Source organism: Ovis aries, chromosome 20 (genome assembly GCF_016772045.2).
Source record: "Ovis aries strain OAR_USU_Benz2616 breed Rambouillet chromosome 20, ARS-UI_Ramb_v3.0, whole genome shotgun sequence".
Taxonomy (NCBI): domain Eukaryota; kingdom Metazoa; phylum Chordata; class Mammalia; order Artiodactyla; family Bovidae; genus Ovis; species Ovis aries.
Window position 1 is genome coordinate 12,905,592 of NC_056073.1, and position 11,957 is coordinate 12,917,548.

At 47.4% G+C, this 11,957-nt stretch overlaps 1 protein-coding gene across 1 annotated transcript in view; it reads left to right on the forward strand.

Annotated features, from left to right (window-relative positions):
• DNAH8 (dynein axonemal heavy chain 8) overlaps nt 1-949 on the forward strand; it is a 339,200-nt gene extending 338,251 nt beyond the window's left edge. Inside the window, exon 93 of the mRNA XM_060403159.1 lies at nt 529-949. Coding sequence (XP_060259142.1) covers nt 529-816 — 288 coding nt within the window. The 3' untranslated portion in view covers nt 817-949. The remainder of the gene's footprint in view (nt 1-528) is intronic.
• Nucleotides 950-11,957: the final 11,008 nt, after the last annotated feature.

Here is an 11,957-nt window from a genome sequence, read left to right on the forward strand (position 1 = left end):
CTGGCGCTGCTGGCTGAGTCTCTGGTCCCAGGCTGGTCACCCCCAGGCTCAAATCACCAGTGACAGAAGCATTTCTGTAGCACTCATGTGCCGTATTGTGCTTAGTCATGTCTGACTAAGTCCTGCTCTCAGCCATGTCTGACTCCTTGCAACCCCGTGGAGGTAGCCCGCCAGGCTCCTCTGTCCGTGGGATTCTCCAGGCAAGAATACTGGAGTGGGTTGCCATACCCTCCTCCAGAGGATCTTCCCAACCCAGGAATCAAACTGGGATCTCCTGCATTTGCAGGCAGAGTCTTTACCAGCTGAGCTACCAGGGAAGACCACAGCCTCCAGCTATGCCACAGAGGAACAGTGGGCTCAGTATTTCACCAAGGAATGTATCCACTGGTGTTTTCTTCTTTGGGTAGCGTTTTAAGATTGCAGTGCATTCTCTTTCCAAACTGATGACCTTCGTAACAGCACTGGGTGCCCATCTCACAGCAGGTAACTTTTTAGAACTTCCTGTTATCTTCTACTTGGCTCTTCCAGGAAGGCGTATACATTTATGGGCTGTACATGGACGGAGCAGCCTGGGACAGACGGAATGGGAAGCTCACAGAATCCACCCCCAAGGTGCTCTTCACACAGCTGCCCGTGTTGCACATCTTTGCCATCAATTCCACGGCACCCAAGGACCCCAAGTTGTACGTGTGTCCCATTTACAAGAAGCCCAGGCGGACTGACTTGACCTTCATCACTGTGGTGTATTTGCGAACAGTCCTCTCCCCAGATCACTGGATCCTGAGAGGTGTGGCCCTTCTGTGTGACATCAAGTAAGTTCCTTTCCACCTGCTGAGGGCCCTGGAGCCACGTGGGCAGTCAGTGCTGTCGAGAGACTCAGGGAGGCGTGTCGTTCTCCCTGATAATTGCTTGATTACTCTTTCTAAATTAAAACATTGATATCTTACAATCACTTGTATGTGTGTGTTTTCTCTCATATCAATATTTTGAAAGATGTTTCAAAAGTAAAGGTTTTTTTTATTCCAGGCAGTCATATTCCATTTATAATTATTTTTTAGATAAAGTCCTATTTTCATGTTTGAATACTTTGGAAGATTTGAATTTTCAAAAATTAAAAGTATTGATTTGTTGCATCCCCAGAAAGAGTCTAGTAGAGGCAATTGTCTCTCTCAGATAAAACCCACCTTTCCCTTGAGTAACATCGACCCAAGCCTGAGTTTATGCAAGTATGTTTTCTTTTGCATTTGGTCTTCTTTCCATGTTTGTGAAGTGGGAACTGGAGGGGTCCACTCAGTACCCCCTTGGGACTTATAGCTGGTGGTGTGAAATATTTGAGACAGAAAATCCACTGGGATAGCTGCCCTTGCAATTTAATTTTTTTCAGTATTATTTTTAAGTGTGTTTGAAGCCCAGAGAGCTCTCCCCTCCCAACTCCAGCTCCACAGGAGATAATGAAGCACACATTTCTAGGCAGCAAATGTAGAAGGAAAAAACAAGCTCCATCAAATGGAATTAGGTTACATGCTAAATGCCTTAAACAGCAAAGTCTTTAAAAAGTGGAGCTATTTCTTACTCCGTAGCTAGTCTGAAACTCGATATGAACCTTTATTTCCTGCTAAAGGAAATTGTCAATTTAACAAAACAGATGGGGTCTTATATTGAACAGTCAGGCAGCTTCTGGCTAATGAAGAAGTGTCTCTATGGTCTTCCCATCTAGAATCCTCTTACCTGCCCCCAGCGAAATCCTCATGCTTCCTCCCCTCTGTTCTAGAGGAGGGGGATGTTTCCAGTTGCCTTGCTCCCCTCTCATCCCTGTGTCACTCTGATCAGAGAAAAGAAAGAGCCCAGGTAAGGTGTCTAGAGAAGAACCCAGAAGAAATTCCACCATAGTCTAGAGCTGCTGCTGCTGCTGCTGCTAAGTCGCTTCAGTCGTGTCCGACTCTGTACGACCCCAGAAACTGCAGCCCGCCAGGTTCCCCCGTTCCTGGGATTCTCCAGGCAAGAACACTGGAGTGGGTTGCCATTGCCTTCTCCAGTGCATGAAAGTGAAAAGTGAAAGGGAAGTCGTCAGTCGTGTCCGACTCTTAGCGACCCCATGGACTGCAGCCCACCAGGCTCCTCTGTCCATGGGATTTTCCAGGCAAGAGTACTGGAGTGGGGTGCCATTGCCTTCTCCAATAGTCTAGAGCAGGGGTCCCCAACCTCTGGGGATCTAATGCCTGATGACCTGAAGTGGAACCGATGTAATAATAAGAGAAATAAAGTACACAATAAATGTAATGTGCTTGAATCATCCCTAAACCATCCCACCCTCCATCTATAGAAAAATCGTCTTCCACAAACTGGTCCCTGGTGCCAAAAAGGTTAGAGACCCCTGGTCTTCTGTACTTTCAAACAGTAGAAAGTGCATTATAGGGTGCAGTGTATTCTAGCCATGGCTTCTGGTGTGCTCTTGATCCTGATTCGATGTCAAAGCCATAGCACTTTCCAGGACTGTTTCTTAAAAAAATCAAGTAAGTGAGCCCCAGGTGTTTGGGCTCTTCCCTCAGCCTGTAGTCCCACTAAAAAGATAACATCCTCTGGAAAGACTGACCTGAACAGAGAAGCTAGCATCTGGAAGCAACCACTCTGTCTGGGTGAGCAGAGCAGAAGCAAAACACATTATAGCAAACCAAGCTACAAGTTCTCAAATACGGCACATTGTATTCATTTCCCATTCAGTTGCCAAAATTACTGAAGCAAGTCACATTGTCTAACCCCCTGGATGTCCTGGTATGTTTTCAGAGAATAACAATTAGATTCAATGTTTTCTTTTCTTTTTAAGAATATATACACATTTACTTGTTTATCTGGCAGCTGTGGGTCCTAGCTGCAGCGCAAATCGTGTGGCGGCTGTTGCTGGGCCCATGGGCTCAGTAGTTGCAGCACACGGGTCTAGTTGCTCCTCTGCATGTGGGATCTTAGTTTGCCCATCAAGGGTCAAACCCGCATCCCCTGCATTGCAAGGTGGATTCTACTTACTTATTTTGGGCTTGCTGGGTCTTTTTTGCTGTGTGGGTTTTTCTCTAGTTGCAGTGATTGGGCTTCTCACCACCGTCGGCTCTCTTGTTGCTGAGCATGGGCCCTAAGGCGCACAGGCTTAGTTGGTCCCACGTGGGATCTTCCTGGGTCAGGGATCAAACCTGCGTTTCCTGCATTGCAGGCAGATTACCACTGAGCCACCAATCAGGGAAGCCCTCAAGGTGGATTCTTAACCTCTGGACCACCAGGGACGTCCCAGTCCAGTGTTTTCTAATGACTCGAATGTCCTATGAAAAATTTGGGAAAGAGATGGGAAGGGTGTGAATCTAGCAAAGATCATGGATCAGACTGTTTAAAGCCACACACATGGCATTTCCTGGGAATTCTCCACTGTTGCGGATTATTTTGTTCTGTGTCAACCCCGAGGAGAGAGAGATGGGTGCTGAGGCTTCCTCAGGAGTGGACACCTGGCTTCCAAGTGGTGCCCCCAAAACTAGTTTTGCTCGTGGTCAGCACCCCTCCACTCTCCCTATTGCACAGAGCTGGCTGGGGCCCAGGTCAGCTTGCCTTCTCTGGGCTCGCTTAATGCTTTCCTTAGATGTTTTGAGCCATTGAACTTGAATAAGCACATAACCATTTTCTCAGAAAAATTGTTGCTCTTTTACTAATTACATAATTTGCCACACTTGAGTGAGGGAGACCTGGTGAGCATAAAAGAGCAGAGGACCAAGGACTTAGATGGTTAAGCCGGCTGAAGCCGGAAGAGAGAAAAAGTAATTTTTAGTTCCTCCTTAGAGTCAGTCCACATAGTCTCATTTTGGTCTCAGCAAAATGTGCCACAGGATTTATGCCTTTGTTGATTTAAAATGTTCTTTTAGTTTGGACTTTGCATAAAAATAAGACTGAAAGAGAAGTGGCCCGAGATATATTGTGAAAGGAACTGGCCTTGAGGGTGATGTTGCATGAACAGGCCCCACTGTCTTTCATCAAAGACCTCAGGTGAACACGGGACTCACGCGTAGTGTGAAGGTGCCTCAGGACCATGGGTGAAGTGCAAAGAAATGGTTAAACCCAGGGCGAGGGATGAACTTGAAGACCAGGTAGCATTTCAGTTGGGTCTTGGTCACAGATGGTACCAAGATAGTAGATGGATGCATTCTAAGGAAGGGAACGGTGTGAGGGAAAGAACAGCATAAAGATGGGAAACCATGGGGTGTCCAGAGACGGGGACCAGACTGTGTAAAGTCCTCCTTAAGACTTTCCATCTTCTGCAACATACACTCCAAATACCAAAGCCCTCCATGAGCTGGCCTAAAGTAACGTTTCTGTCTGTCCCCGACCCTGTCACTCAGCTTGCTCAGTTTGTTCTGCTACTCAGACTGTTTCGTGCTGAGGGAACATGAAATATTTTCATCCTCATGTTGTTTCTCTTATCAAGGAAAACTTTCCCATATAGAACAGCTGGAACTTTCCTGTATTGCCAGAGGCAACGTAGTAATAAAATGGTACGACCGCTTTGGAAAACAAGTGGATGGTTTCTTAAAAGTTGAATGTATGATCCAGGCGCTCCACTCCTGAACATTTACCCAAGAGGAACAAACGCATGGTGCCTACAAAGGCTCACCCATGAATGCTCGTAGAAACTTCATTTGTATAGCCCACAACTGGAAACAGCTCGATTCCAACCACAGCTGGATGGATAAACCAACTAAGGCACACCCGTTCTACAGAATACTGCTCAGTAGTAACACGAAACAAGCTATTAATGAACAGACTTGGATGAACCTCAGAACAATTATGCTGAGTGAAAAAAAAAGCCAGGCAAAAGATGCATAACATATAGTTCCATTTATACACAAAATTCTAAAATAAGCAAACTAGTCAGTAGCTACAACAGAACAGTGGTTATCTGCGGTGAGGAGTTGGAGGACAGGCAAGGAGACAAAGACTGCAAAGGAGCAGGAGGAAGACTTTGGGGGTGACAGACGTGTTGAGTCTCTTGACTGCGGTGATTTCAGACATGTTAAAATGTGCCAAATCGTATTCTTTGAACGTGTTCAGTTTACTGTGTTTCAATTATACCTCAATAAAGCTGCAAAGAAAAGCTCTCCCAGAACCGCTTGATCTTTTCCTCATGTTCTGTGAGGGCTTCCATGAGCCCATGCACTCCCTCAGGTAGGGTTTATTGCTCTTTCTGCACTTGGATTGCAGCTGAATTTAGCAATTTTCACCCTGGGAATTAATAACATGCATGTATGTCTCCTCATCATGTCCCAGGCTTATGGAAAGCAGAGTCTGGCTTTGGGGCACCCCAACAAGTGTTGAGTGAATGCACAAGGAGAGAGCAGCACGTGGCCCAATTTGACTGGCAAGTGTAGACAAGTGATGGGGAAGGAGGTCATGCTGCAGGGGCTGTGTTGGGAATATGACGGAAGGACCGTGGGGAACCACGGGAACGGAAGTGAGTGGGTGAGTGGGGAGGCTATATCTCCATACCCGACAAAGTAAAGTGAGCGCTGGAACGAGAAAGAAGACCATCAGGAAGGCAGTAAAACAGGTCATGTGAAAGGTGCTGTGGAGTTCAAATTGGGGCATTCGGAAACTAAGCTGATGAGATGAATGGTGAGCAGGAAAAGATACAGCAGTTTAAACTTAAACATCCATTGTCAGGTGGATGGATAAAGACGTGGTGCATATATACAATGGAATATTACTCAGTCATATAAAAGAACGAAATAATGCCATCTGTAGCAACATGGATGCAACCAGAGGTTATCATGCTAAGTGAAGTGAGTCAGAAAGACTAGTACCATGTGATGTCACTTATATGTGGAATCTAAAATATGACCCAAATGAGCTTATCTGCCAAACAGAAGCAGACTCACAGACACAGAGAACAGATCTGTGGTCGCCAAAAAGGAGACACGTGCGGGAAGGTTGGAGTGGGAATCTTCGGTTAGCATGTGCAAACTATTAAGTACTTAATGGATAAACAACAAAGTCCTTCTGTATAGCACAGGGAACTGTATTTAATATTCTGTAATAATGGAAAAAAAGAAAAATATAGCAGTTTATAGCCTGGAGAGTCTAGTTGGATGTTTCTTCTGTCATTACAATTTGAGGAAAAGAGCTGTTTTCCTAGCCAAGTGCTTATAAATAACTGCCAGGGTCTCTGAAACAAGACTCAAAGATCTGTGTGCTCACTGTTGCCCACGATGAGGCCTGTGACTTAATAGCACTGTGTTACTGTGTGCCCTTGACATGAATTAACTTATGTAGCCATTATAACAACCCTATGAAGTCTGATAGCATTATCACCATTTCACAGAGAAGGAGACTGAGGCCCAGAAAAGCTAAATACTCTCCCCAAGTTCTCCCAGCTGGTAACTGACAGAGCTGAGATTTGGACCCAGTGTATGCTCTGATGAACCTTGCAAGGCAGTGTTGGATTCTTTTTTTAAACCAGAGTGTAATGAGATAAAATTAATCACTGTGTGTAGAAAATGGTGCATCTGTGTTTCTCTGACTTGTTCATTTGAGCCGCTTTTGTTGTCTGGATGGAAAGGATAAGGTGCATGGGAGAGAGACTGTCAGGCAAATATCAGCATTTGAGGGCTTCCCTGGTGGCTCAGTGGTAAAGAATCCGCCTGCCAATGCAGGGGACACGGGTTCGGTCCTCATCCGGGAAGGTCCCACAAGCCACGGAGCAACCTAGCCCGTGCTCCACCACTGTGCTCCAACTACCGAGCCCGCGTGCCACAGCTACGGAAGCTCTGGCGCTCTAGACCCCGAGCTCCGCAACCAAAAAAGCCTCTGTAATGAGAGGCCTGGGCACCACAGGTAGAGAGTAGCCCCTGCTTGCTGCAGCTAGAGGAAAGCCCACACAGTAACTACGGCCTAGCACAGCCAAAACCTATTTCATTTTAATAAATAATGAATTTCAAAATAGCAGCATTTGTATGGTGTGCAAGCAAATTGTACATTTAAAATTCAAGAATTTTGAAAGGAATTAGTCGGTTCGTTTAACATGCTTTTTCTGGGCTTTCTTGAACATTCTAGACCAGCAGGTGTATTGTTAACAGGAAGGAGGTGAAGGAATTAGCTCTGGACTCTTCAGTGAGAAGACTAGCAGTCTGGTCCTAGGACCCAGGCCCCCTGTAGGGTGGCTTCCTTGTCCATATGCAGAAGAAGAAAAAGAAACTAAGATGGTATTTTAAAGAACACACTTTAGCAAAGGATAAAGAGAGCAAAAGTATGGAAGAAAATTCACTATCCTAAATGAAAAAAAAAAAAAAAAAAGTCAGAAGGACTATGGAGAGCCTTTCCATTTTTGCCAAAAAGCCACTCACAGTTAAAATAGCTCAGTGACTTAAACCTAGGTGCCTAATAGATTTTCAAGATTTCAAAAAATGATCTTGTTTTAATATAAAAAGATGTCACAGGACAACACTCTGGGTTAGGACCTATAGCATACATCCCCCAAATAGGCCTCCTACTGAATGGACAAGGAATCCACCCAGGGTCATCTAGGGCTGTATAAACATTGGCTTAGGAGCCTTTGGTACATTTGATGAAAATTGTCCACTCATCACAGACACTAAACATTTTGCTCCCTCCCTGACTTAAGGTCAGATTCTCTGGAAACAGACTCAGACCTAGGGATCTGAGTGCAGATTTCCTGGGGAGATCTCTTGGGAACAGCACTCCTTGGGAGTGAAGGAGGCAGGAGTGGGCAAAGGGAGCAGCTGGGCTGCAATGCGGTCCCAGCAAAGGCCTCAGCCACCCCATGGAGCTGTAAGACAGGGAGGGTGCTGCTGGTGGCCCCACACGAGCCCTGGGGACAAGGGGATCTGGCAGATACATCATTTGCAGCCCACACTCCTGGTGGCTCGGAGAGGAGAGCCTGGGATCCAAGAGGGACCCAGGTGGTGCACGGTGTCCATGGACTACCTTTCTTCCTCCACACACTTGCTTTTCTCCTCTCGTCCTCTTTCTCCATCTCCTTTGATTTGAAAGCAAATGATGAACATGTTTCCTCTGGCTTCCTCTTTACGGTCTCCTCCGAGGAGCTTAACAACTTCAGCGAGAGTATATCTGACATCTGCATGCTGACAAACATCCCTGAAATGGAGGGAGATTTCCCAGTGCCTGGAGCAGTGAGAGAAGAGACCTAGGGGTGTGTGATTCCTGTCCCTCCCTAGTGGCTGGGGAAGAGGGGGTCTCTGCCTGGAGGAGCCCCCTGGGGCTGAGTGGAGCCACCAGATAGACATTGAAAAGCCCGCAAAATACAGAACAACTGAAATCTGAAAGCAACTATTCTTCATGACTACTTTGCTCACAGCCTTAAATTTCTAAGACTCCTTGAAAGAGAGCTGTATTCGGTCTTAGAGAAAGATGACTTTTGTACCTTCAGCACCTGGATAAAAGTCCACTTCCATTGGTTTAGTCTTCTGGCATCCAGCTTTGATCGCAAAAAAAGAACCATATTCTTTGAACACTCAAGTCTTGATTTACATATAGCCTTCTGAGATGAATATAAACACTTTGGAGTCATGCTCAAAAAATGAAAATAATCTTTGTCTACCTTGAATGAATACCAGTTCCTCAGAAGCCACTGGTTTATAGCAGATTCTCCCAATCTGTTCCATTCCCCTCAAAAGGCGCAGGGAGGGCGGGGACCCACACTGCTCCATCCCCCAGTGCGTGTGTGACCACCCACGTTGGGAGTGTGGGATGTGGCAGGCTGACAGGGTTACAGTTGCTTCTTTATAAACAGTTTTAATTGAACAGGTGTCATCAAGGAGCACGGAAATTCCTCTGCGCCTCGCACATGTGTCTCTCTGACAGCTCCCTGCCTTTCCCCCACAGAAGCCACCCCTCATTTTCACTCAGGCCGGGGCTGATTAATTAAAGCACCTCCTCTCCATTTCCAGGCAAAGTCCTCATTTGACCCTATGCAGATATTCAATGCTTCAGCCTCTAATTTCCTGGCACTTTCACAACCTCTTCAAGATGGTGTTTATGAAAGGGGACTCTTTGCCTGTCTCCCAGCTGACAGATTCATGGTATTTCTGTTACTGGGACCCCAGGCTCCCCAGACAGGTGATCGAGGACTTCAGCCCGTGTCTGGGGGATAAGGACCCATCTGTCGTTTGCAGTTTCTGGGTATTCCGTTGTGATTACGTAAACCCTGTCCCTTTCTGTTGTGTCTCTTCTATTGTCCCTCGGTGAGAACCTGAATGCAAGGCTGCCAGACAAATAGAAAGCAGTCCTAATAGCCCTTCTCCCTCTCTGTCTCCCTTTGTCTCTCTCCAGACCTAGGCGTTTCGCTAGGCTGAATCAGAAGCTTTGCCTGTTATGTGTCATCCCCTCTCTTGGCGAAAGCAGTCACTTTTAGTGTTTTTCCACATTTATGGAATCTTTTTAGAGGATGGCCTTGCTCTTTCTGCCTACTCTGCTTTCTCCAGGAGCCCAGGCCAGTCCTTGGCTTCCAGCAGTCAACTGGCACACGCAGAGGGTTCCCTGGTGGGTCCCGGATCCGACAGCACCCTCGGGCCCCTCCCCTGTTCAGGGACCCTGTGGGACCGCTGGCCCAGGTGGTGAGCTGATGCATTTCCTCATCCGGCCTCGTCCTTGCCTCTCACATGCCTGCTCTGCCTTCCAGGCTCCTTGGAGAGCTGGGCCTGGTGCCCTCAGGAAGAAGGTCACATTCACACTCATTTGCTCACATTATCTGCTCCAGGGACCCCACCAGGGGAGAGCAGGTGGTCGCTTGGGGCAGGCAGGCCCCTGCCAGGTCACTGCTCTTGGGTCTGTCTCTTCCTCTCATCCTGGAGGAGGCCCTGGTTGGGAAGGAGCTAGGGTATGGCCAAGGTCTTCTCCTGACATCCTCTAAGAGCCCCAGAAGGGCTCCAGAGCCAAGGGCAAGGTGGTACCCATCTTCCATACCATTTGTCCCCAAAACGAATTACGCACGCATTTGCTCTCTTCTGGGGAAAAGTCTGGGCTCTTTAAGAGCAGTCTTGATCAGAGTCATCTTCACTTCCGTCATCTTCTTGGGAAACTCCAGCTTGACCAACCCACGACATTAGATATCTGCCATGTCCAGCCATGAGGTCCCGCTGGTCTTCACTCCGTTCTCACCCAAGGGAGTTGGAGGATGTGTCTCCAGATCAATTTATGTATTAATTTGTCACTCACTGCATAATATTTAGCACTGCGATAAAAAAACAAATAAGCCAATACTATGAGGAATTGATTTTCCCTTCCACATCTGTTCACAGACATAAATCTAAAGTTTTGCTATTTTAAAAGCCTCCCGTGCAAATATAATCTAAAATTGCTGGGCTTTGAGGTTGGGCTTTTCTGTCAAAAGATGTTTATGGACCTGCTGCCTAGAGCCTGGCTGCTCATCTTCTGCCTCCAGGCCCCAAAGACATCGATTATCTCTTGAGGTCCTTCTCAACTCATTGCCAATTAATAGGGTGATTTTGAGCATCTTTTGTGCACAAGCTCCATGCTAACCTTCAGCTAAGATGCAAGAGGGACCCTGGCCTCAGGCATGTGCTGCAGCAAAGCACACAGTCTGCACTCAAACAGCCACGAAGCAAGGCAGAGAGTGATGACAGTGAAAGATCGGGCGTGGGAGAGCAGGAGAGAGACTCGACCTTTTCAAGTCAAGGGCTGGGCAAGGCCCTTGGAGGAAGTAGAATTTAAGCTGAGCCATGAACGATCTATGGGATTTGACCAAAAGCAGTAGAGGAGAAGAGCATTTTAGGGGGAGGGCGCAGCAGGAGCAAAGGCCAGATGTGGATAAAGGCAGGCAGACAAGACGACCACCATGACGACACACCCTGGTTGGCTGCAGCACAGGACACTTGAAGACAGCCGGGAGGGCCAAGAAAGGCCAAGGATATTGTGGGAATGACCATGGGGTTTCCTCATGTCTGGGCTTAGCCGTTTCCAGTGCTCTCAACACGTGGATCCTCTCATTCTGAATGTCACAACAGTCCTGTGGGTAGGGATGATTATACAGGTGAGGAAACCGAGACTCAGGAAGTGGAGGAGATCTGCTTTAGGGGACAAAGGACAATAGCAGAAGAACCAGGGTGAGAGCCCAAGTCTTCCCACACCTGACCAGCCTTTCCCGCTAAACCAGGGAGTAGAAGAGAGCCTGCAAGAGAACTTGCTCCTTAGTACCCGGCCGTACTTTCTGTCTGTGGGCCTTCTGTTTGTTGGTTTGCTCTTGGGATTTTTCTTTGGTTTGGTTTGGTTTTAGGTTGGCTGTGTTGGGTCTTAATTATAGCATGTGGGATCTGGTTCCCTGACCAAGGATAGAACCTGGACCTCCTGTGTCAGGAGCATGTTGTCTTAACCACTGGGCCACCAGAAAGGTCATTGCTTTCAGGTTTAATTCACTGATTTTTCTTGGTGTAAAAGCACCATCGGGTGGTGGGGGCGGGGGGGGGGGTCACCTCTGGAGACTGTGGTGTGGGTCAGTGAGGTCAAGCTGCAGGTCTTGGATGTGATGTTGAAGTGACCTTGGCAAAGCTGGCAGAGACCTGCTATCAGCAGCAGCTTCCTGGGCACAGGGGCCAAGACGATGCCCAGGGCAGTGTTGTATCACCATGTGGGGCTTGCTGATCTTGTTCCCCCGGCAGTCCCAGCCCACCAGGATTATGAAGAACGTGGTCAGGATGAAGGCCCCGTGTGTACCTCTTGGGCCGCTTGACATCCAGACCGACATGACTGTTGCAGTCTCCAGTGGTTACAGTCACCTTGAACCTGGCCTGCAGGCCAGCCTAGGTCTGCTTTTGCCCCAGCATGATCTTCAGATCCTTGTCCTTGATAGGATAGCCCCAAAAAATTGTCAATGATCTCGAACTCCTTGATGGGCGGGGCAGAGACCTGATCTTTGTGTCTTGGATCTACACAAC